Here is a 22,918-nt window from a genome sequence, read left to right on the forward strand (position 1 = left end):
CGGTAGCCGTCGTAAACTGACGTAAACGGCAAACGGAAAAACAGCGGGTTCGTTTGAAAAGGAGTAACAGCGTTTTTCGGTCGTTATTGACAACCGAGAAAGTTTGTTTTGTTTTGTTTTTATCGAGAACGATATAAAGGGTTTAATCCAGCCGGTGATTAAAATCAGCCGTGACGTGACGTTGCCATGGACGCTGACTTTACGTCAACGGAAAATATGAACGTTTGTTAAGTGGCTAACTGTAGCTAAGCTAACCATAGCAACGCACTATTGCTAAGCAACGAGACAGGTAAGAGACGACCTGAAGACTTTCACTGAAATAAACTAGTTTCAGTGTTAACACTGTCGCCGAACAAGCTTACATGAAGATAACGTACCACACACACACACACATATATATATTTATTTATATTTATCATTGTTATGTGCTGCTACATGAACCCCAACTTGTTGCTTTGCTTTCTTTTCAGGTCCCACAATGTCAGACGCACGCGTCATGGTTTTAGAGGAGCAGGTGAAGAGTTTATCAGATGAGTTAATGCAATGTCAGGTATGTTTGTTTATTTATTTTATTTATTTGAAAGGGACAGTGCATATTAATGAACATTTACATGTAAATAGGCCGGTTTATAGCCACAGGCTAATAGTCCCTTGGCAGGTTGATGTTAAAAAAAGGACAGGAAAAACTCAGCAAAAGAAAACACAGAGGAAACACGAGAGGAAAAGAAAACAACAACAACAACAGAGACACATTACTACAAACAGGGACATTGCACATTAACCTGGAATTGTATAAAAATTTGTATAGTAATAAAAGTTTCACAAAAGCCCATGATATACTGATCACAGTGAGTTATGATCAGCAAATCTGACTAGATCAAAGACACACCTTCAAATGTCCCTTGAATGTTAATATACTGGGACTCTCTCTAACTGAGGTGGGTATATATATAACAGTATACTACATCTATATGATAGGACATTTTGGTCAAATGTAGTTCGTCTGGCAGAGGCTCTGGTGACTCGAGTAGTGTAGTGGCTGACTAACCTCAGTTTAATATTATCATTTAGTGGCCGTGGTGCCAGTCCACATGTAATAATGTGTTCAAAAAGGCTTGATTGTGGTATCTATCACTATGGTTATGGATCGCTTGCTTATAACCTAATAATATAAAATGACCCCCCAAAATAGTGACATTTTCTTGAGTGAACCGACGACAGCAGGTTCAGTCTGCAAATGTCCAGCCATGTTGACAAGTCTAGTTAAAGTTTTAAGGTGTTCAAGTGTCGCACCATGATTACTTTGAGGTAAAATCTAAGTTTCTGACTGTACAGGTTAACACTCCTTGTCATCTGTTATCATGACCTACATGAACTCCTGTTCTCATACAGTATATTTAAGCTTTTCAGTAGACAGATGAAGCAAAGAGAATATGAAACTGTTGCTCCTGTCTGTGTATAAAAAGATTCTTGATCATATATTTTCATGAGCTGAGTCACTACCACGTGCTATTGGGGTTTATTTCGTCTGACTGCATCTTACAGTTTCCAGCACCTCTTGCTTTTACTGTGTGAAAAGCTTTTTTCTTTTGCTTTGCTTGTCATTCATTTCAGACTGCAATTATTCACTTCATAAAGTAATTAGTTCAAACCATTTCTCACCTCACCATTATATTCATTTTTGATCAGATGAAGACCTTTGAAGTTTATGACCAGCAGTGGACAGTTGAATTTGTCTATTTTCAGGGAGTCCGTTATCATTTGAGATGATTTTATTAAATGACATAAAGTATATTTTAATTGTTTGGTACTGTTTAGCTGCAAACATCTGTAAATGACCTCACCACACATTAATGAAAGCAAAACAAAGACAGTCATTAGTGTGCAGTAAATGTCCTCTTCTGGAGTACATTTAAATAAATAGACGCCGATTTTTCAATGCATTCACATAAATAGAGACACATTGTCCAGAAATTGCTCATTGGCAGATTTGGAAACCTTTCATCTTCACTTTGTGAGTCAGTGATTGAGGGAAGCTGTCCTTGCATACTCACCACCAGGTGGTGCCTAATAACATGAGTGAACTAAACCCAGCATCTCTCACTTTGCATATCCACACTACCTTGCTGTACAGGTAGGTAGACAGCTGTGGGGGTTCAGCAGATGATGTGTTACATTTTGAGTTTTTATTAGACTGTAGATACCACCTAACACATGAGGGGCAGGAGCATTTGTTGTGGTGCTATTTGGCTATAGCCACGTGTGTGCTCTCCTGTGAATAAAGTTTATTTTCAAAGTTTTGGAGTTTACTTAGAAGGAAGTTTGAAACACAAGGCATCCTTACAAACCTGTATCGTGGAGCAAGTCAGTGTCTGTGTAATTCAGTAAACAAGAACACTTTCTTCATTTGCTTTTAATTCAATATATATACTCAATATACTACTAAGTTTGAGGGAATCTGTCAGTTTATGATTTATTTTCTCTTGTTAAATATTTCCCGGGCAAGTACATAAATGTGTATAATTTTAGGGGTACCTTACCTGTGACCTCTGAACGGTGCTGAAAAGATTCCCATAGCCCAGAAAACTCCTCATAACATTTAATGACTATAAAAGTTCCATCTGTTGATCACACAAAGTAGGTTTCTGTCCTACAAACAATTTGGCAAGCAAATAAAACCAACTTTAGACTCTAACACTTGTGTTTAAATGTTTCTTTCAGTTGTGATACACTAAACAGTAGCATTATGAGTTTACTGGTCATATTTTGTTCACTTCAGACTGACAGTCACTGCTGCCTTACGTTGAACTGACATGGAGGCCATCCTTGGTGGTCTTGTCTGGAGTAAAACATCAGTGATTCTGTCTATCTAATAGGGACCTTTAGTTGTGCAGTGTACCATTTAAGTAGTGGCATTTGAATACCATTGATGTCTAAAGTCTCTGGCAAGATGTACTTCAGGACAGCCATTAACTACAAAGAGTCTCATCTGTCAGCCAGCAAATGTTCCTAGTAGACCCTGCTAATTTTATTAATATGTGGCTGGATTCCAGTGGCTGTCTCTGGCATCTGCCGGTTTAGCCCATGGAGTTTCAGTGGCTAGATTCAAAATTAATAATTCAGGGATCATCAAACACACATTCACTGCATCTTTAAGTACACATACGGCAGAGGAGAGCTTTTGATGAGGGTCCTGGCTGAACACTTGTCTGTGGAACTAGCTAATGGCAGCCAAAGGCCAGGCAGAGGGAGACCACCAGTTTCAAGTCAACCATGCTGCTTATTCCATCGTTAGTTGCATTGCAGGGCTGATCTGGTGAGATCTCTATCCCCCTACGCCCTGCTCCCACTCTGTATACACACACAGATGCATACACAGACACAGATCTACAGTCCTTCCACTTTATATGTTCAGCTCATGGTCTTATCAAGGTCTGCTTCTGCCATTTTAGTAAATAATTGATTAGACACTTTTGAAAAGGGGGTTAAAATTCATGTACTAATTGGAGACCAGTAGATTCCAGTGGGAGGGATGACTTTTATCTTATGATGATGTGAACATAATTTATCAGATAATTTTATATTAAGTCGATTTGGTATAATTCTGTCTTTTAATGTCAGAAAATGTAGTTTTTAGATGTCCCTCATTAAATGTAATGTAGCTTAAAAATGTTTGAAAAACCAGCGAGACAATTTGAATTGGAAATGTGTCAGGGGCTGGCTGGGTTTTTCTACTTGAAGATGACTCTCTCTGTCATCAGTTTTGAGTTTCTTTGGGGCTAGTTACTTTGGAGCTGTAGTGGAAAACATATCCGGAGCGCAATTGATTAATAAAGAAAATGCAAGCTCGACTGCTGTGTTTTGATTTGGATCTCAGCTCTCCCCAGTCATAAATAGTGCATAATGACAAGTGTCAATGCTTGCTCCCCTTGAGTCGAAGGTCACATCTCAGCGATGAGGATCCTTGTTAAGAGAGGCTCATGATTAGAGAGGGCAGGCCAGATCAAAAACTATTTTGTACAAGATATTTGAATTATTGATTAACTACCCCTTCTGTCGTATGCTAATGTCACTGAGCATCCTATTTATTTATTTTTTTTGTTTTTCAGTGAGAAAAGCCGAGCTATGCTGTGGCTTTCCTCGTAGGCCTCGCTGCATTTTGAGACAAATTTATCAAACGCTATTTATCTCAATTAGGACTAACAGCTGTTGACTCACTGAATTCTTTATTTTCACAGGCAGACAAGGAGTTTGTGTGGTCCCTATGGAAACGCCTGCAAGTGGCAAATCCAGACTTGACCCAGGCTGTCAGTTTGGTGGTTGAGCGGTGAGTAGATACATCTTTCAAATTGCTACCTGAGAGGCTCAATACCCCGAAAAATTCCTTTATCTCACAAGTGAAGAGAAATATGTGTGAAAGTCGTTCAAGGGGTGTTTAAGGCACCTTGGCCATTCTACTGGGGTTACGACGGAATCTGGTGCAGATGCTGATTTAAGCCTTCTTATCCCCGGTCTAGCAGTTCAACCATGGAAACCCTTTTAATGAAAACACTCTTCCTCTGCCGCACCCATTCTGGACAGTTAAAACACTGCTGCCAAACACTTGTCTTTATCGGATAAATTGTGAGATTGAATATGACCTCTTTTGCAGCGTGGCTAAGCCACAGCAAACACAGTGGCATGGGAACTCGGAAAGAAGAACAGGGGTTCAGGTCTTTTTACAGTTTGGATTTAAATGTATTCCTCCTTATTAGGGGGTAAAAAAATGACTTCAAATGATCTTTGATGCTCATATCTCTGGGGTTTGGTTGTTTTCCCCTCTAACATAGGTTTCAACTGCCATTGAATTAAAAGTAAAACTGTATGCAATACTTAACTTTTTGCTTTTTTATCTTTTAAGGATATCGTAGGGTGATATTTTCTCTATCATGGCTGCATATCTCATACTTTTTTAGGTTGTTAGTAGACCCTTAATAGGGGTAAAACAGTACAGCAGCTTGCAGAGAGTTCCTCAGTATCCGTGTCTTTCATTCCTTCTCCACATCGTCTCCTGTTCCTTTATAGCCCCATAGGAAACCCATCAAAGTATGTTGGTCCGTTGAGACTGGTGGTGGAACATGCACCCAGAGAGTGTATGTGTATTGTATCACCTGATGCGCAGGAGGATATTGACATGGTAATTGTGTCGACTCCAGTCAAGCGCTGGTGCCCACTGGGAACTGCCATTCACCCTCCCCTCCCCATCCTGTGTGGATCTTGTAGAGTGATTGGTTGGTTGCTCAGGACATGGTGAACACAGCCCAATATACAAGAAGATGTAGCTAGGCCAGCCTGCGTTCCAGCTCCTCCAGGGACACCAGATACTTATTTCAGTGTCTACCAGGGGAGCTAGCTGATCAGAAGAGGCAAAGAGACGAGAGAAAAGGCCTCAAAGATGGGAGGTGTAGAAGGAGCAAGTGATGAGTGGAGGGAATGGGTGGCCCCTGGTGGCCTAAAGCAGTGGAAACAAACAGGGCCCCAACTGATGCCTTGTTTTTGTCTCCCTAAGAGTTCATTATGATAAAAGAGGTGCTAGAGGGCTAGAGAGAAAAGTTTGGTGCAGCAGCAGGATAGTGCAGAAGCTCTCCTTTTATCACTAATTGAGAATTTTTGAGAATAGATGCTTTTTTATAGGCATGGTATCTATTGGTCTTTCAACATATATTTTGCAGTGTCATTCAACTGTAGGTGACTATGGACGTGCACCTATTCATTTTTCTTTTCTTTCTTCTCTAGTGAGAAGCACAAAGCTGAGATAAAGGACAGGAAAGTGTTGGAGATCCTCCAGTCTAAGGACTACACCATACAGGAGCTGGAACAGGTACAGTACAGTTTGACCTGTTTGGTGAATGTCTGTAAGATCTCAGGGAGATCTATAGTATGATTATAGTCATAAACCACTCTGCTTTTTACAAAAGGTAACACTGTGTTTGACATCCCTTTTATAAACTGACCATATTTACAAATCTGTTGCTGTTCGCCAATGATCAGCTCCAGTGGAGCAACTGAAAGTTAAATACCCTCCTCAACACCATGGCCAAAGGTCCAAAGTGAGGGCATTTCTCATTATGTTCTCCCAACCACACTCTCTAGCTTCTAGCTTCATTTCCAGACTGAATCTTGCTTATCTGACATATTAATTACAAGTATTTCTTTTATACGTTTTCTTATTTTTTGTTTTCCACAGATTTTATTTAATTAGCATCATCTTTTGTCTTTTTCACAGGTTATCCTCACAAACAATGTTTATTCTTAAATGTCAAGTGTAACTTTAATTTTAAAAATTAATTAACTTGTGTATTTTTAACTAAAAACCTCCAGCTTCTTCTTCTCTCTCTTACCTGCCTTGCACCACCCCTTGGGTAATATTTCTTGATGGTATGATGGCTGATGATAATGACATCACTAATGTAATTTACTCCAAATCATCATCCCTTCACTGAAGCATCTGTCAGTCTCCTTCATTAGCGTCCCTCATCCAGAATCATGTTCATTCCTAATGAGACTGGCTGTAATGGAGTCATCAGCCTTTTTTTTTTTAACATTATACCCTCCTCAGCCATCTTTACTCTGATCCAGTCGATACAGTACTTACAGCAGTAACTCATAGGCGCACAAGATATGTGATTACGTCAAACTTTACTTCAGTTTAATCAGACAACATAGAGCACTGTGAACAAAATATCCCATAAGTACAGGGACTGTGAGTTTACTAAAGCGCCTTCATACATATAAAGATGTACCTCATACCATTAAAACGAAGTTCTCGTGCATAAAAATAATGACTGATTCATTAGCACCCATGACAACCAACCAGAAGCAGATCTCTCCAACTGTATTTGTACGGCCCTCCAGATACGACGGCATCGACAATGCTACAAAATCCAAGAGAACAGGCTGCTATATAATACGAGAGAACAAAGTTAGTGCAGAACATTATTATTTATAAGACAAGAATCCACCAAGTTCTCAGCCACTATAGCAATAAAATATTGGGCCTGAAAGTAAAAGGTAAGTGTGGCTTATTTATATTCTCTCTATAAGAAAGGCCTGCTGTAGCATATTACAAACAAGAAAATTCATTTTGATTGATTGTAAATGCCTCTTTAGAAATGAAATACTTTCCTTTTTTACATTGTTGTCAGACCAAGATTTTCTCAGAGATTTTATTTTCCAGAAGGGTCCACTCTTCTGGAAATCCTAAATATTATTGCCTCTAAGTGAAGTCTGCTTGAGTTTATAAAGGCTTGGGCGAAATGAAAATTTTATTGATCTGCAATAATGTAACTGTTATTAGTAGCTGGCGGGCGGATAACTTATCACAGCTAATTACATAAGTAGCCACACATTCTTAATCTGTTCCTGCCAAATTTACCATTTCCTCTAGTGTGTCAAACATTTAGGCTCACCACTTCCCAGCTGCAGTGTAGTAAAAATAAAAATGGCTATGTCACCGGGTGAATAGAGGAAAGCCGTCCATTTTATTGAAGAGTTGTATAACTGAGTGATAAATATATTCATGCATTAAACATAATCCAAATTAGTTTCAAACTATGTGTAAAAGTATAAACCCAAATAAACTTCCACAGAAAAGCCAATAAATGTTGTTAATGAATTCTTCCATTTTCATACTTGCATGCGTCTCCTTTCTGTGTATTTAGAAAGTGTCTCGTTCTCCTCTTTAAACTGTCCATAACAAAACTTGTGGGCTATTTGAGAATCTCATTAAGAGCACTGAGCTCTGTGCTGTGTCATCCGGCCCTCTGACAGTCATCATCTCATCCGCAGTCTTGAGCCATACATACCCAAATAGTGATTAATTGGTTTTTCCTCTCTTTTTTTTTTTGGAGATGTGATGGTCCACTGAGTCCACAGAGAATCCTACACTTATTTTAATATCTCCAGTCTCCAACTTTGATAATGTTTTTATTTCTTCCTTTTCTTTTTTCTTTTTTAATTATTATTATTCCACATATCTTTCTCTATATTTTCCCGATCCCTCACTACTCTTTTCCATTTTTGTAACATAATTAGCTTTCATTTTTGAACTGCACTGGGAATTTTCAAATGCTAATCTTTCTGTCCTAGACCTCTTAACTTGGCGGAACCCCCTCTTTTTTTTTTTCATTTTTCTATCAATTGAGCACTACTGGGGTTCAAATTGTTCTTGCCTACCTCATTATCAACGTTTGAATTTATTTTCTGCTCTCTTGTATAAATCTCTATTAAAGCCCCTCTGTTCTTAGCACGCCGAGCTAGGAGTAGCGAGGAACGCTAAATCCACTATCTGGATATATCTGAGCGATTTTTCCCTCAACATGGCAATTAATTGCATCCCAGAGCAGTGTGTTATTTGAGTGGAGGGTGTACCCACAGAAGGCTGTGGATTACCAGCCAATGCCAAACCCCAGCTGATGCAGTGTTAAGAGGCCAGCCTCCTCCTTCTAGGGCCACAGAAGCTGCCAAAAAACATGAACATATACCAGCATCAAAAAGTGGGTGGTCATTAAAATCATTGTACCATTTCTGTTGGCCACTGGTTTGGAGAATCATTAAAATTATCACCACAAAGCTTTGTGATATTTTATGACTCGTGGTAGATCTTCAGTATCAGTTTAATCTTAATAGCTGAGTGTGTGTGTGGTTGCTTTCTATTTGGAGCAATCAATATGTCAGCTTTATCGGAAAGCAATTATTGGTTTTAAATAATTTTTTAAACAAAAATGGAAAAATGTTTGATGGTTCCTGGTTCTCAAATGTAAGAATGTTCTGCTTTTTTGTAAACTATACCTCTTGGTTATGGGTTCATGCATTAATTATATTATTATTCGTGTTGTAAACAAGACATTTATTGATGTCACCTTGGGCTCAAGGAAATTGTGATGGGTGTTTTTCATTTCTGATGCCTTACAGATGCAACGATAATTGCGAAAATAATCAGAAGAATTAATGAAAATGATCGAGTGGTTGGTTGCTGTTTTCTCAAGGGTGAAAAATAATCAATGATTTTCACTGATCGGATTTTAATGCTGGGTAAAAATTGGTGGTTCTGTTTTTCAGACTGTGGACAGGACACAATCCAGTTGTGAGTTTTAAATGCATAATGTAACCTGTGGCTCTCTTTCTTTGTCTCTGTCTGTGTCCCTCTCCGTCTTTTCTTCTGTCTCGCCACAGAAAGTGACAGGGCAGCAGCAGGAGATTAACAACTTGGTACAGAGGAGGACGACAGTGGGTGAGGAGAGCACCTTAATGAAGAAGGAGCTGACAGTTCTGCGTGAACAACTGGTCAATAAAAGTCAGGAACTTAAGGTTGGTGGAACAAATTTTCGGCAGCAGTCTGGGTCTCAGAGTCAAAAAGTCTCTCTTCTGTGTGGCACTGAACACGACAAGTCCCCCGTGGCTATAGCCACAGGCGTTTGAATCATTTAGAAGAGAAAGAGGATTGGTCGGCCCTCTTGAACAAAATCTCTATTTCTTTGTGTCTTCTTCTCTTGCTTTTCACCTTAACTCTGTCTCTGCCTTTCTTGCTTTTAGCTCTCTTTCCTGCTAGTGACAACAGAGAATACTTAACAGCTGGAAAGTGTATGTGTGTGAGAGCGAAAAAGATGGAGAGAAAGGAAAGCAGGTTGTTCACTTGCAGATAAATACTTAATGACTGCTTCAGTGGGGGAAAGTGAAAACTGTGCGTGTGATGGTGTGGCTTCTCCCTAATTATGCTTAGATGGGACCCAGCTATGATTAATTGATAAAGGAATGGTCCTTACACAGTCTTGGTGAGGTCTCATGGCGAGAAATTGTGGGGGACAGCATCAAAGGAGACCTGGGTTGAGTCTAATGGGTCTTGCTGCAAACACCATTCTCATTAGGAGCCTGTCATTAAAGCTGACAGACTGGCCCCTGTACCTGCATGAGCCTAGCTCTTGCGGCACGGCTCGGCTCATACGAGGCAACATCTGGCCGCGTGGGCCCAGTCATACAGCACAGGTGACCTTGGCCAATCAGCGGCCCATGCAGGGGGCTCCCGCAGCAAAGCTGGTCCGGAGTTTACATATTCATCTCAGCCTCAACCCCATGGGTTGCTTCTCTTTTTGTATTTCTCCAGCTTTCCTTTTTCATTTTCTCAGTTTGAATCCCTCCTTTTTTTTATTCCTTTCCTTCCGTCGCCGTTGTTTATTTGGCCCTCACGACCCCCTACTCTCATCCTAACACGCACACACCTCTCTTGTCCAGGAAATGAAGACGGAGTGCAGGAGGAAAGAGGAGGAGGAGCGGCAGGTGGTGCGGGCTCTAGAGGAGGAGAAAGAGGGATTAACTTCCCGTTGCGCCGCCCTGAGAGCTGACCTGGAGGAGAAAGAGAGGCAGGCCAACAGCCAACGAGACCAGGGGGATGCTACCCAGGCCAGAGTCAAAGTATGAACACAGGGACAAGTCCATTCAGACACGCACAAACACAAAGTTGTAAAGGAAGGGCCCCGTCCTCTAGGTTTCCCTTTCTTCTGCACACCTTGAACTCACTGCTCCCTCATACCCTTTCCTCCTCAGCATGTGAATATAAAAAGATCTCTGTAGCAAAGCACACAATTTAAATATGCAGGGACTATATTCAAAGGAAAGGAAAATTATGATTCAACATGGAGGAGACAGATCTTCCTTGGTTGGGGTAAAAAATGAATTGAGCTTTTGTGAAGTCATTTGCATGTGTGGGTACCAAGAGTTTGTAGTTGTGGTGAGTTTTCTGTCATTATTTCTCCCCAAATACAAGCAGGTAATTGTCAGAATCTGGCCCAGTCATAATTATGAATCAATACTTCCCATCTGTGTGGACATGTGAAATACAGTGATTAGACTGTGACAACAGCATTGCTCTTTAAACATTCAACCAAAAATCAAATCACAATCACAGTCCTTGAAGACTTTCCATTCACATTTCAGCCTGCCGCCGCTTGCAGTCTCAGGACACGAGAGCAGCAGAGGAACCTCACGTTCTTTCCCCTTCCTTATAGACTAATCGTTATGAAACATATTGCTACCCTAGTCCAACGGAGTCAGACAGAAAGTCTTGAATAAGTCAGGGCTGCAGAGTAATTACACTTGGACTGGATGAAGCCCAGCAACTAGTCTATGCACATCCATCACAGCCTAAGACACTCCACCTGTTCCTCATTTTTTCTATCATACATTGATTTGAAAGATGGAGATGGAGAATATGGGTTGCGCAGTGGATACATCTTGCCAATTTGTTTGACATGGCAAAGATTTGTTCAGGAATGTATCATTTAATCCCGTGCACGTGCAGATAAGGTACACCTACTGTATGGTTATGTTTTTTAAACTAAACAGGGTTAGACAAAATGAAATGCCTGACAATGTGATGGCTCTAAAGCAAATACAAATTTATCAATCCTCTGCATTATGTTCACTTATTTTCACTTAAGAAAGCAACACAAACAGTCTATTCAAAGGTTGTTTACATCCGTGTGCTCTCTACGTGCTATTGCATCTTTTTATGTCCTTTCTTGTAATTGATGATGACTACTGGTAATTCATTTAGCATATGTTTAATTCCTGGCCAGTGAAACACTGTTTTTAATTACTCTTAAACTGTCAAGGTTTGCACACCTTTGTGTGTTTTAATGTCATGCAACCTGCCATTCTCGACTGCTTTCTTCTTATTAAGGAAAAGCTCTCATTAACTCCTTGTCTACACCTGCTGTACAGCGAAAGCAGCACAATAGCAGCAGCTGCAGTCCTACGTCAGTGTCTCCACTGGATCTGTTCAGCCACGGCGCTGCTGTACACTCAGAAGTGTTTTGACAGTGCTTACAGCCCAATGCACAATCAGTACAGTTACAAAAGTAGATTTGTAGTCTAAAAAGATGCTGAACAGGCGGACGCAGAATGGGAAAGATGAGAAAGAACACCTGAGATAAAAAAAAATGATTGCTGCATTTTTTTTTCTTGGTTTTATATTGAAAAGGAAAAACGCATGAAAAGCTGTATTTTGACCATCTTAGATCATCATCAGTGCCATCACTGCTTCCAACTGTTTTCAGGTGGTGTTCATTGTGAACGTGTCTGAAAGTGTGTTGTTACTTTTCTACACCAGAAGTTGGAGGAGGAGTTACACAACGCCTGGCAAGAGTTGTCTGCCATGCAGAGCCACAGTAGCAGTCTCGCAGCCCAGCTTTCTGCCAAGGAGAGGGAGATGGCAGCAAAAGAGGCACAACTCAGTCAACTTCGGTGAGCGCTACCAACTGAAGCATTGCCAAGTACACTTCAGTGTCTGTTTACTTGTAACAACCATTAATTTCATTAGTTCAAGGTAGTATGCATCTGTCCTGTGCAGACATGCACGTATATATCCCTTTACGTGTGCTGGGGTGTGCAGCAGTTAATATATTGCTCTCTATGCTGTGAGGCTTGTGGGTGACACAGGTTTCTTCCACACTGGCTCACCTAAAGCCACTTGATAAGCCCTGCATAGTGGATGTGCTTTAAAAGAGGGAGAAAAGGGAAACGGGCCAGGCTTTGGCTAAGCTTTAGTCGATATGATAAAAACTGTGAGAACCGTCGGAGTCTTAGTGGTAATCTCAACCTTTTTTAACTACTTTTCTGTTTTAATGCCAGAGGCACTCTGACGTGTCAGTCACAGCGGGGCTGGAGACGAGCTAGCTAGGTGATTAAAGATGTCCTTATAAGTTAGAGGAGGACTTTCTGGTAATTCTGCAGGACACAAAACAACTTTCAGAAACAATGTTGCTATGATGAGGGACATTTAGACAGTGTCAGCGAAAGAAATTAGGTCATTATTATTGGTTTGATATTCTAAGTCATTTTTTAATATCATGTTTGTATCACATGTTGCATGTGTGTGTAGTCGTGAATGTGCAGAAGTGCAGACCCTGTACAGGCAGAGTACAGAACACGCTGCAGAGCAGAACCATCTGATCAAGCAACTGGAAGGACTCAACCTAGATACACAGAAAGTCCTGAGGAACCAAGAAGAGGCACATACTGCTGACACCACCTCCTATCAGAGGGTACTACTCACACATACACACACATGCCAAACCTCAAACTCATTATTATTACCACTTTGTTGCACTCCACTCGGGCCTCACCCGCTGTGGTGATTTATTTCCGAGCTAGCTATAACCTACAATTATTTGACTAGTGCCAGAAAAGAAGGACTTTTCTCACTGTATCCTGTTACTGTGAATGGGTTCTCAACCTACCATCCCTCTCTGATGACTGTACCATTGGGCTGCACACAGCACTACACAGAGAAGGGGATAAGGAGAGATTTCAGGCAATTATTAGTCATAAAATCTGAACTTAAAGGAAATTTTTTTGGCCTCACTTCATATTATCTTTCTTGTCTTCTGTCCCTCTTTTCATCCTTGCATTGATGATCCTAGCATATGTCTTTAATATTACTATGGAAATAAGTAAACATCCCCACATGAAAGCATATGTCAGTCTTCATTTCACCCGATCTCATGAGTGATTTTTGTCTCATATTCCCCCAAGTGAAATTCCATCTCTGGTTGACTTGACCAGTTCCAATGCCTCTTCTCCTGCCCTCATATTTCCTATGTGTGTTTGTCAACAGCTGTACAAGGAGTTGAGTCAGTGCTACCAGGCCCTCACGTCTAGTGAGGCCAACCTCCGTCAGAGTCACCAGGAGCTCAATAGCCTGCTGGCTCAGAAAGACCAACACATCCTGCAACTCCAGGCCCAGCTACAGCAGCAGCAGGAACAAATTCAACTGCAGCAGCAGCAGCAGCAGGCTCAGCACACAGCCCTTTACCCCTCCCCAAACAGACAAACCAACTTTAAGGTAATCACTGTTCTCATTCTTCACCATCTCCCCGCACAACTCCTTTTAAAGTTTATCAAGTGCATTGCGACTCCAGGCTAAGAAGTGTTTTTCTATGATGCCTTTTCCGCTTCAGAAGTTGTTGAGTTTTTATCTACATTTGTGTGGGTATATACAGCAAAATGTATATTGTTATAATGTAGCTATGCGTTTCCTTACAAAATAAACACATTATATTATGATACATCTCTCCATCTCAATCTATATCTCAATCGTCTGTCTTGTATCCAACCAGCAGTGTGTAGGCTGATTAGTAGGCACAGTAATAACTGACAAGCCCCAGCATGGCCTGTGGTGATGGTCTTTAACAGAGATTCACTCTTTTAATATCGCTCTGCTTCATCCTTGATCTATCCATCTCTCTTTGCACCAGTGTCTTTCATGTGAGCTGTCTGATCTTCTCTAGCTCTCTGTCTTGGACACGTGAGCTCTCTCTGACTTACTTAGTTTATATATTTTCTTTCTATCCTCCCACCCATGTACCTGGAAGTCCTTTTAAAATACCTCAGGCAGCATATATAATTATATATATATATATATATATATAGATATATATATATATATATATTATTATAATATATACTATATATATATATATAAGGAGGTGGAGAGAGGTGATTTAATTGGAGCCTGTGTAATGTTCTTGAAGATGATGTTGGCGTTACAGTTCTACATCTGTTAGTCAGCAGGGGTTTGGCTTTAGCTCTCTACCTTTGAACTGTTACCCCAAGGCAATAGAGGCTCTTGTAAGTTAATGCTGCAGCCACATTTTAAGTGGCCTTTAACAACTCCTAATGATATGGTGATAGGTGTTTCTCAGACCACACAGTGTCAAAGAGTGTCACTGAGCTGAGAATAGAACAGGTATCTGTATCTTATACCTTTCAGCCAGACACACTCATTCCACCGCGTTTCAGTCTGTTCTGCAGTCTGACTTTTGCTTCAAACAACGTCCTGTTGCAGATAAAACAACTCTGTAGCAGATGTAGCCGCGGAAGATAATATTTTTGCAGCAGTTGAGTAATTTCTGTGCCTCGGCAGACTGTAATTGTTTAATTTGATTGGTTGATATTTTCTGACAGCGCTGCCCCCGGACTGTGGAAGTTAAAAGATATCAGCTCAAATGTTAAGTGAGTTACAATCGCCCTGTCTCACTTAACCCTGTTAATTTAACCAGCGGTGAAATATAAATGGATCATTTAGTCAGTAATTAAATACAGTACTGCAGTGTTCCCCCAGTAATTAATACTACATTTAGAGAAGATGCAGTTAGTGCTGTGTGTGTAGCGCGGGCATGCATGCATGCATACATCCATACATGTTTGAACAGGGTATGTGAGTGTGTGTCTATATATCTACAGTATGTTTATACTATCACACCGAACATGCACTCTACCCCGTGTTCCTCCCGTCTAGGTCTATATGAAAAAAACTGATCACACATATCCAGGGTTGAGATATAATTACAAAAATACCCTTCATATAACCTATGCTAAGAATTAATATTAACTTTTGTTTACTGAACACATGTAGCTGCTGTCTGGCTGATTTGTTTCTTTAACTTTCTTACCTACTGACATCAAAGTGAACAGATCAGGTATCCCAAGGTATAGCACTCAGTCAGGAGGGCTTTCTGTTTCCCACTCTGTAATTTCACTGACAGGTTGTGCGTACGTGTGTACGTGTGTGTGTCTGTGTGGGTGCGTGTTTGACTAAAGGTGTGTGTATCCGAGCACATAATCACAAATTCTGTAACAACTTCCTCCCGAACACCTGTTAAATTCTAATGCTCAGGTTGTTAAGGCAGATTTGATTTTAATTTTAAATGTTTTGGTGGAAGTTACCATTGGAGGTGATCAAAGTGCTGATCGCAACGGGAGCACAGGGGGGGGAGACGCAGCGCTCATTTGAATACGGACCAGAGCGACGGCTTTGAACACCCCTCCCGCCGTGGTTTTGAGGGGGGAGCGCGGATAAAGGAGGAGGGTGGGTGAGAGGAATAACACCCATTGTGTGTTATACTTCCATGCTGTGCACCAAGATTGACTGTCTGTTCTATTCTATCTTATGTCAAGTTAACTCTTTACAAGATTTACCCAAGGCTTATAGATGAACAATGTCTAGTAGTGCGGCAGCTAATGATTATTTTCATTATCATTTTCTCGATTAATTGATTAGTTGTTTGGTCCAGAAGACGTCCCTTTAGATAATTGTGAAAATGTTGAGCACTTTTCCCCAGGTGAAGATATTTAATTTACAGTCATGGAGGATTGATTGGCATAATAATACAGTAGTTTACAACAAATTAATTAATCCACTGAACTATTTCCACTATATCCACTCAACCTTTTTGGTCTCTCACAGGACACAAACTGCCAAAACATCTACATTTGTAAAGTACTGATAAAAACAGGACTATCTATGAATTTAAGGTGAATAGAACATCCGTCCGCCCATCCATCCGCCCATCCATGCGCCCATCCATCCATCCATCCGCCTATCCATCCATCCATTCATCCATTTTCTATAACTGCTTATTCTTATTAGGGCTCAATAGCCCAGTGTAGCAAAAAGCAGAATTTACTTGAAGAAGCTCCAGTTCTATGAGCATATGGTAAGCCCTCTAATTCAATTTTTCCAATTAAGAGGAGAGTGTTCTCTTCTCCTATTTTAATTTGGAAAGTGAGTTCACATATCCTCACAATGTTGTGCATTTTATTCTACCAGTAGGTGACCCAATAAAAACTTCTCCGTGACTCATTTTGGGCCCCAGATAGGTTCTGCCTTGCTGCATCATACTATGTTATTTAGATACTCTTATGTTTTATATCAATTTAAGCTGCATAGGACTGAGTTGAAAATTTATGTTGCATTTCTTTTTTTATAACAGTAATATTTCACATAAAAAAGCACACATAAAAAATATTCTTGTGCCTAGATATAAATGAACAATCCTTATTATTATCAATTATAGTTGATTATTTCTATGATTCATCATTTAATGTAAAAAAAATATATCTTTAAACAAATCGACTAATTGCTTCAGCATTACTTGCACTGTATTCTCAGGAATTTCTGTGTGTGTGTGTGTGTGTGTGTGTGTGTGTGTGTGTGTGTGTGCGCGTGTGTGTACTTAAAACAGCGAGATATCTCCACAATGTCAGTCTGGTAATGGCCTCATGCCCCGATCTTCTAGCTGTAGGGCCTAGCCGATTGTCAGGCACCGGGATGACCCCCATGCACCATGAGATGCAGCCTGAACAAACTGCCAGGTTGGGGAAGTTTGAGTTGCCAGGTTGGGTAGTCACCATCACAATCTAGAGGCAGAGAAGATCCCTCATTAGTGGACAAAAAACTAGCAAGAGTGAACATTTAATCACTTACAACTATCTCCCTAACTACAGTGTTGTATTTATAGTTGTCTAGTGTTTGGCTATTGTCAGAGCTGTGCTGTGATTAAAGACCAACATTAGAATCCATAGCAGACCTCAGGCTTTCTGGAACCTTCACCACTGTAAATGAGTGGTAAGTTGTTAATTGTGTGGGCAGTCATTCAAAGCACTGGTTATTCTCTCATCAGCATTGGAAAGGAAAAATCTGGGAAAATCAGGCATAATCATTCACTCAAGAAAAGTTTCATATAAATATAAGAGAAGCGCCTGCATGTTGTAAAAATGTACTGAAACTTTTCTAATGTATAAAAGGCCTTCCGCACGGAGGACAGTACAAAAAGCACAGATGTAAATAATTTCAATAATGATGGCTGAATTCCATTTAGCTGCTTCAGTTTCAGGGTCCTGGTATTGTGCATGCTGGCTCAGTGTCTCACTGGGACAGCTGAATAGAACCAGAGCCATCGTGATGTTATTAGTAACACACATGCTTTTTCTACAATGACAATGTAAATCTCTGTTTTCTCACTATGAAATAAACAAATTCTTGTACAGCTTTTCTAAAGAATGGAGGAATCATCATTATTATGCTTTTAGCGTAAGATACGCAAATTGTTGTTAACACATTAAAGTCCTTCTGTTTTAAAGACTGAACCTGGAGCATTTCCTGAACATTTCCCAAATGGCCAGACTTTTTTTTCTCCTATGTTTTTTTTTTTTTAATAAATTGAGAGAAGCCCACATGGTGTATCTCCCTAAGCTGGTCGAGATAGTTCTTAACATCTGCTTCTGGCTTGTTATTTATGTTAGCCAATCTAAACGCTTTTAGATGTATAATTAAAGTGGTTACACACACACAAACACACACACACACATACGCAAATAAATACACCCACCTCTTTGCCTGGGTCATGTTTTGCTTAGGTGAGGCGTTTCTTTTGATCATCATCATTAATGGCCACCATCGAGCGAAAACGATAAATGCTACAAAGAAACATTGAAATGAGATTTTCAAGCAAGAGCTCAGCAAACAGAATGGCATCAGCCACAGGGTTCTCTTATGTGTTCATACGTACCGTATATAACTCAGCTCCTTAGTGTCGATGACCTTTTATGCACCTTGGAGCAATGTAAAGATTGAGAGAACTTTTAATCTTCTGTGCTGGCGTTCAGGCAAACGTGATGGAGAGCTTGGATACGTCAGATATTTTTGAATTGTCTTCCACATTGTTCTTGTTTTGACTGCTCTTCAGTTTTTCCCGTCTGGAACTGTCAGGACCTCCCTAAGCGAATGTTAAACTTTAGTACAACCTGCTGCTTGTACAGTATTTACATGTGCCACCTCTCTTAAGCTATCCTTTCCATGTGAAAACATTGTGTAAAGGTTCAGCATTAAAATAATGCTTCAAATCATACTCTGCTAAATATTTTATGACAGTGCTATTCTTGTCGAACGCTTATCTCGCGTATGCTGAGTGTGTTATCAGTAAAATACTGTTGTCAACATGAGTTTGTTTATGTGCGTGTGTTTGGAGCTGGGCCATGTCCAGGGCCAGAGACATACTAATGACATGGACTCCAGTGGTGTGTTTTACCAGCTCAACTGCTCTCATTAGATGAGAACCTCTGTGCAGCACAGCTCGCCTCATTAATGAAGCACAGCCATGTGCCGCTGCAGATACGTGCGCTCGCTCGTTCAAGCACACACACTCAGGTCAAACAGACAGTGTGGGAGGACTCAGGGCTGTGTACATGCACACGAAAACATACACGCATCCTACATCCTACTCACTGTGCGCTGTCCTTCTGTAAAGTCCCTCTTCACTGGACTATCGGTTAACACATGCTCATACATAAGTGCACGCACACATTCTTTGAAGAATCACCATCTTGAATATAAAGTACACCTGGCCTGGTGGGCGGACATGCACCTTCTTGCCTTCACTTCTGAAGCCTATCCAATCACTTCCATGAATGCTGTCCCTCCACAGATGTGTGTGAAATGTGATTGTGTGAGTATTTGCTTATGCATGTAGATGTGTGTGTGTGTGGTGTGTGTGTGTGTGTGTGTGTGTGTGGCAGGGCCCCTCCTGATTATAGCTGCTACATAATTAACAGTGATCAGATTTGTTTTGTGGCATAAATGGTGCATGTGTAGAACATTAGGCCTGGCAAGTCTCATTTCACATTCAGCTCAAGGGCTCGGCAGCAGACGGGTCACGAGCTTCAGGGAGCACAATCACAAGCCTCCCTCCATATGGTCCTGCCTGCCGCATCCTCACCAGCGAGGGCTGCGAGTGCCAGACAAGTTCCCCCAAGAACCTAATCGTGTTCAGTAATTACCAAGACCGGCTTTTCTCTTTTTTTTTCCCCCCTCCTCCCTCCGTCAGCCTCCCCACAATCTCTTGCTCTTTTTTTTTCACTGCACCTGCATGCACTCTTCTTCTCTTTCAATCATATGCTCTCTCCCTGCCCATTGCTTTCAGTGAGCTGCTTGTAATATGTTTATTTTTTCCCCTTTTACATCTTTGCCGCTTTACTCTCACAGTTTGCCTGTTTTTCTGTTTTGTGCTGGATGAAAATCAGGATGGGGATTAGAAAGACTGTGAGAGGAGAAAAACTCAGACACTCCCACATCAGTTAATTTCTAAATTGCTTTATGTGGCTGATGCCGAAAAACCCAGTCCGTCCTCCTGACTGCCTAGAAATTATAAATAATTGTAACAGATGCGCCAATATGGCCGGCCTCCAATAAACGAGGCCCCAGATAATTTGACCAACCCCCTTTGACAGGCCAATTTAATAAAACATGAACAAAATCTTCCTCACTAATAATTTATCATCCCCTCTCCTCCCCTTTGGTTAAAGTTGATTACCCTGGCAGTTAACAAGGTCACGCCCAGATGCCAGGTTTCTGATAATGCAATCAGGACTCGTTGGAAAAAAGGTGATGACATCCTGTGCGGTTTTCTTCACTACATGGCCTCCAAGTACAACACAGTTGTGAAGGCCTCTGTTTGTCAGAAGGCTTTGATTTGATGTGTTGAGGAGTGTTGTTGATAGCAGCAGGTGATGCTGTTTTTTTGTTTCACATCTTCGTATTCGGGATTTAAGAAAAGAAAGGTGAGAATATATGCAGTAAGGTGAGGGAGTCAAGAGGTTTGTGGGTGAGTGTTAATGTCAAAACAAAGGACTCAAGCATCAACAAAGCTAATACAAAGTATATATACTACATACGTCTCTAAAACAGAATATATCCTGGCCCTTGAAGCCATTCTTTCTGTACACACAGATATTCATAAATGGCTATATGAACTTTTATTAACAGCAGCAGCAAATGTGTGCCGATAGAATTTCATATTTAAGTGGCACGGACATTATAAAATCAATACTTGCATGGTTGCATTATGGGAATTTACACATGTGAGTGTATGCATTAGCGGGTGTATGTGCATCACAAACTATTCCTCTGTGGGTGGGCCCTCTGCTTTATCCTTGTCCCTTCCAGTTTGTTTTGGTAGTCCCCGCTGTGTCCATGAGGTGTGCAGATGCTGCTACACACTAACAAATAGACACTGATAAATAGATGCGCCGTGATAGCACACACACCACAATGCTGGAGATGGTAGATGGCTGTCCCGCTGCCACATGACGCATCCGGTTATTGACTTCAGCATCTGAAAGTGTCATGTGGACATCCAGTATTCAGGAGTTTGTCTATCTTTCTACATTACCCTGGATTTATTTACTGCTGCTGATTGTATCAAAGGTAACATATAGGCTGCTTGGTTGCTCACTGATTGTGGCTCATCTCTTCCTCAAAACATTGTGTGTGCTTATGACAACATTGCATTATGGTCCTTTGCGATGACTGTCACTGAATGAACTAGTACCTCCGCCTCGCCTAGTTTTTCCGTGTATGCTGTAATTTGTAAGCATAACAGAAAAGTATAAAGTATACAAAGAAGCTTGCTTGATCTTCAGTTTCAAAGGGTTAGCATTTACTGTAGCTTTTTTTTGATTGATTGCAGGGGGGAAAAATGAAGCTGTTTAAAGTCAGTGTAAGGGCAATTCAGAGATTTCTTTCAAAATACATAAAAAATGTTAGAAAAAGTTGCTGAAAACATGTGAAAAGAGTTTGAACGATACATCACTGAAATGTGGAGTTAGAGGTTAAAAGTTTTTCACCAGTTTTCAGTCTAGGATTTTATCGGCGGTCCTAAAGGGTGGCTTGATGACACGCTGAGGCCACCCTGAGCATACCCCTGCACTTCTAGCAGAGAGATAGAGATAAATTAATCTCACTCGTGTCATTTTCTGAGCTCATCTGACATGTTTTGTTGTGGAGAAATTGCTAGAGTCAATGGTCAATGGTGAGGTCAGGAGGGAAGAAAGTGTTCAGGAGCCTTTGATGTCTTATGCTGTATTATTTATTGTCGCTTGATCAAGGAGAATTAGAGACACTCTCAAAGTTCATCAGAAGTGCCTGAGTCGGTCTCACATTCTACCGAACTCATGCTGGTGGATCGACTTTAAACCTCAAGATAACACCACAAATGCTATACACCGCAAATAAAACAGAGAATGTTTTTACCAAGAAAGGTGTCATTGTCAACATATTCTAGTCTTGAGACACAGAAGTCTGTTTACGTCAGTTGGAACGTCAACGGCAAGCTATCTTATGTCTAAGAAGGCAGCAATAGGTCTCTTCAATCCTGGTCACCACAGTGTTGAGATAGACTGGCACCTACTGTTCCCAGTCAAAGCCAAACAATTAATACTGCAGAGGACCTCAAGGCCCACACGTGACCTCGTGTAACCCAAGGATAGAAAATATCCATAACACGTTTCAGTCGCTTCAGTGGACACGCCCCCAATACTGCTCATTTTTACCCAATTTTGAAACCTAATTTCATAAACTTGTTGATATTTTTAATCATTCAAGTTTGACTGGGAGGTTAATAACACTTTCTTTTCTTTGAATGGCTGTTTGGTGTAATTTGCTCATTAATGCTTGTTTATTTCCCTTTTTTGTTAATTTTCTCTTTTTGTTTTTTTAATCATGGCTAACGGCCAGTAAAAAACTGGGAACTATAAACATTGCCTATGAATCTGGCTGTGATTTTTTTTCCGGTTTATATACTGTTGCTTGGTTAAGCAAATGTGACATGTCACAGATTATGGATCATTACTTTTCCTTCATAGATGAGAACGTTATCCTGTTGTATCTGACACATGATGAACATATGTACACTAATCAGTTTGGAGCATACAGTCCAGCAAGCAAGTCTTTATAACTTTTGATTCCCATTTTTTGTCACTTTTCTCTTCACCTATAAGCCTGTCTTGCACTGTCTTTGTTTCTCACTCACAAATACAAACACAGATGCACTGTCTGTCTTTTCTTACAGGCAGCGGTGTCAGAGCAGATTGACGCTGCAGCCCAGAGGTCTAGCCCTGATTCTGACTGGGCCTCCACCCGAGACTCAGATCCTAGGCCAGAGGATAAGACCCGTCAACGCAGATCTACCAGTTCGGTCAGAAGACAACAGGTAGGTTAGCACACACTACTGCCAATTATGACAAAGACAGCATGTGGGTGAGCAGC

The 22,918-nt window shown here is 40.7% G+C and overlaps 1 protein-coding gene across 2 annotated transcripts in view; it reads left to right on the top strand.

Annotated features, from left to right (window-relative positions):
* cntln (centlein, centrosomal protein) overlaps positions 1 to 22,918 on the top strand; it is a 79,342-nt gene continuing 56,424 nt past the window's right edge. The window contains exons 1-10 of one of the 2 annotated variants that reach the window (XM_027283375.1): positions 1 to 289; positions 471 to 550; positions 4,239 to 4,327; positions 5,776 to 5,860; positions 9,214 to 9,348; positions 10,270 to 10,449; positions 12,146 to 12,279; positions 12,917 to 13,079; positions 13,652 to 13,879; positions 22,722 to 22,862. In XM_027283375.1, the coding sequence (XP_027139176.1) occupies positions 479 to 550; positions 4,239 to 4,327; positions 5,776 to 5,860; positions 9,214 to 9,348; positions 10,270 to 10,449; positions 12,146 to 12,279; positions 12,917 to 13,079; positions 13,652 to 13,879; positions 22,722 to 22,862 (1,227 nt within the window). In that variant the 5' untranslated portion in view covers positions 1 to 289; positions 471 to 478. The remainder of the gene's footprint in view (positions 290 to 470; positions 551 to 4,238; positions 4,328 to 5,775; positions 5,861 to 9,213; positions 9,349 to 10,269; positions 10,450 to 12,145; positions 12,280 to 12,916; positions 13,080 to 13,651; positions 13,880 to 22,721; positions 22,863 to 22,918) is intronic. The other variant, XM_010743873.3, reaches the window with a different exon arrangement.

The sequence above is a fragment of the Larimichthys crocea genome, chromosome X, assembly GCF_000972845.2.
Source record: "Larimichthys crocea isolate SSNF chromosome X, L_crocea_2.0, whole genome shotgun sequence".
Lineage (NCBI taxonomy): Eukaryota > Metazoa > Chordata > Actinopteri > Sciaenidae > Larimichthys > Larimichthys crocea.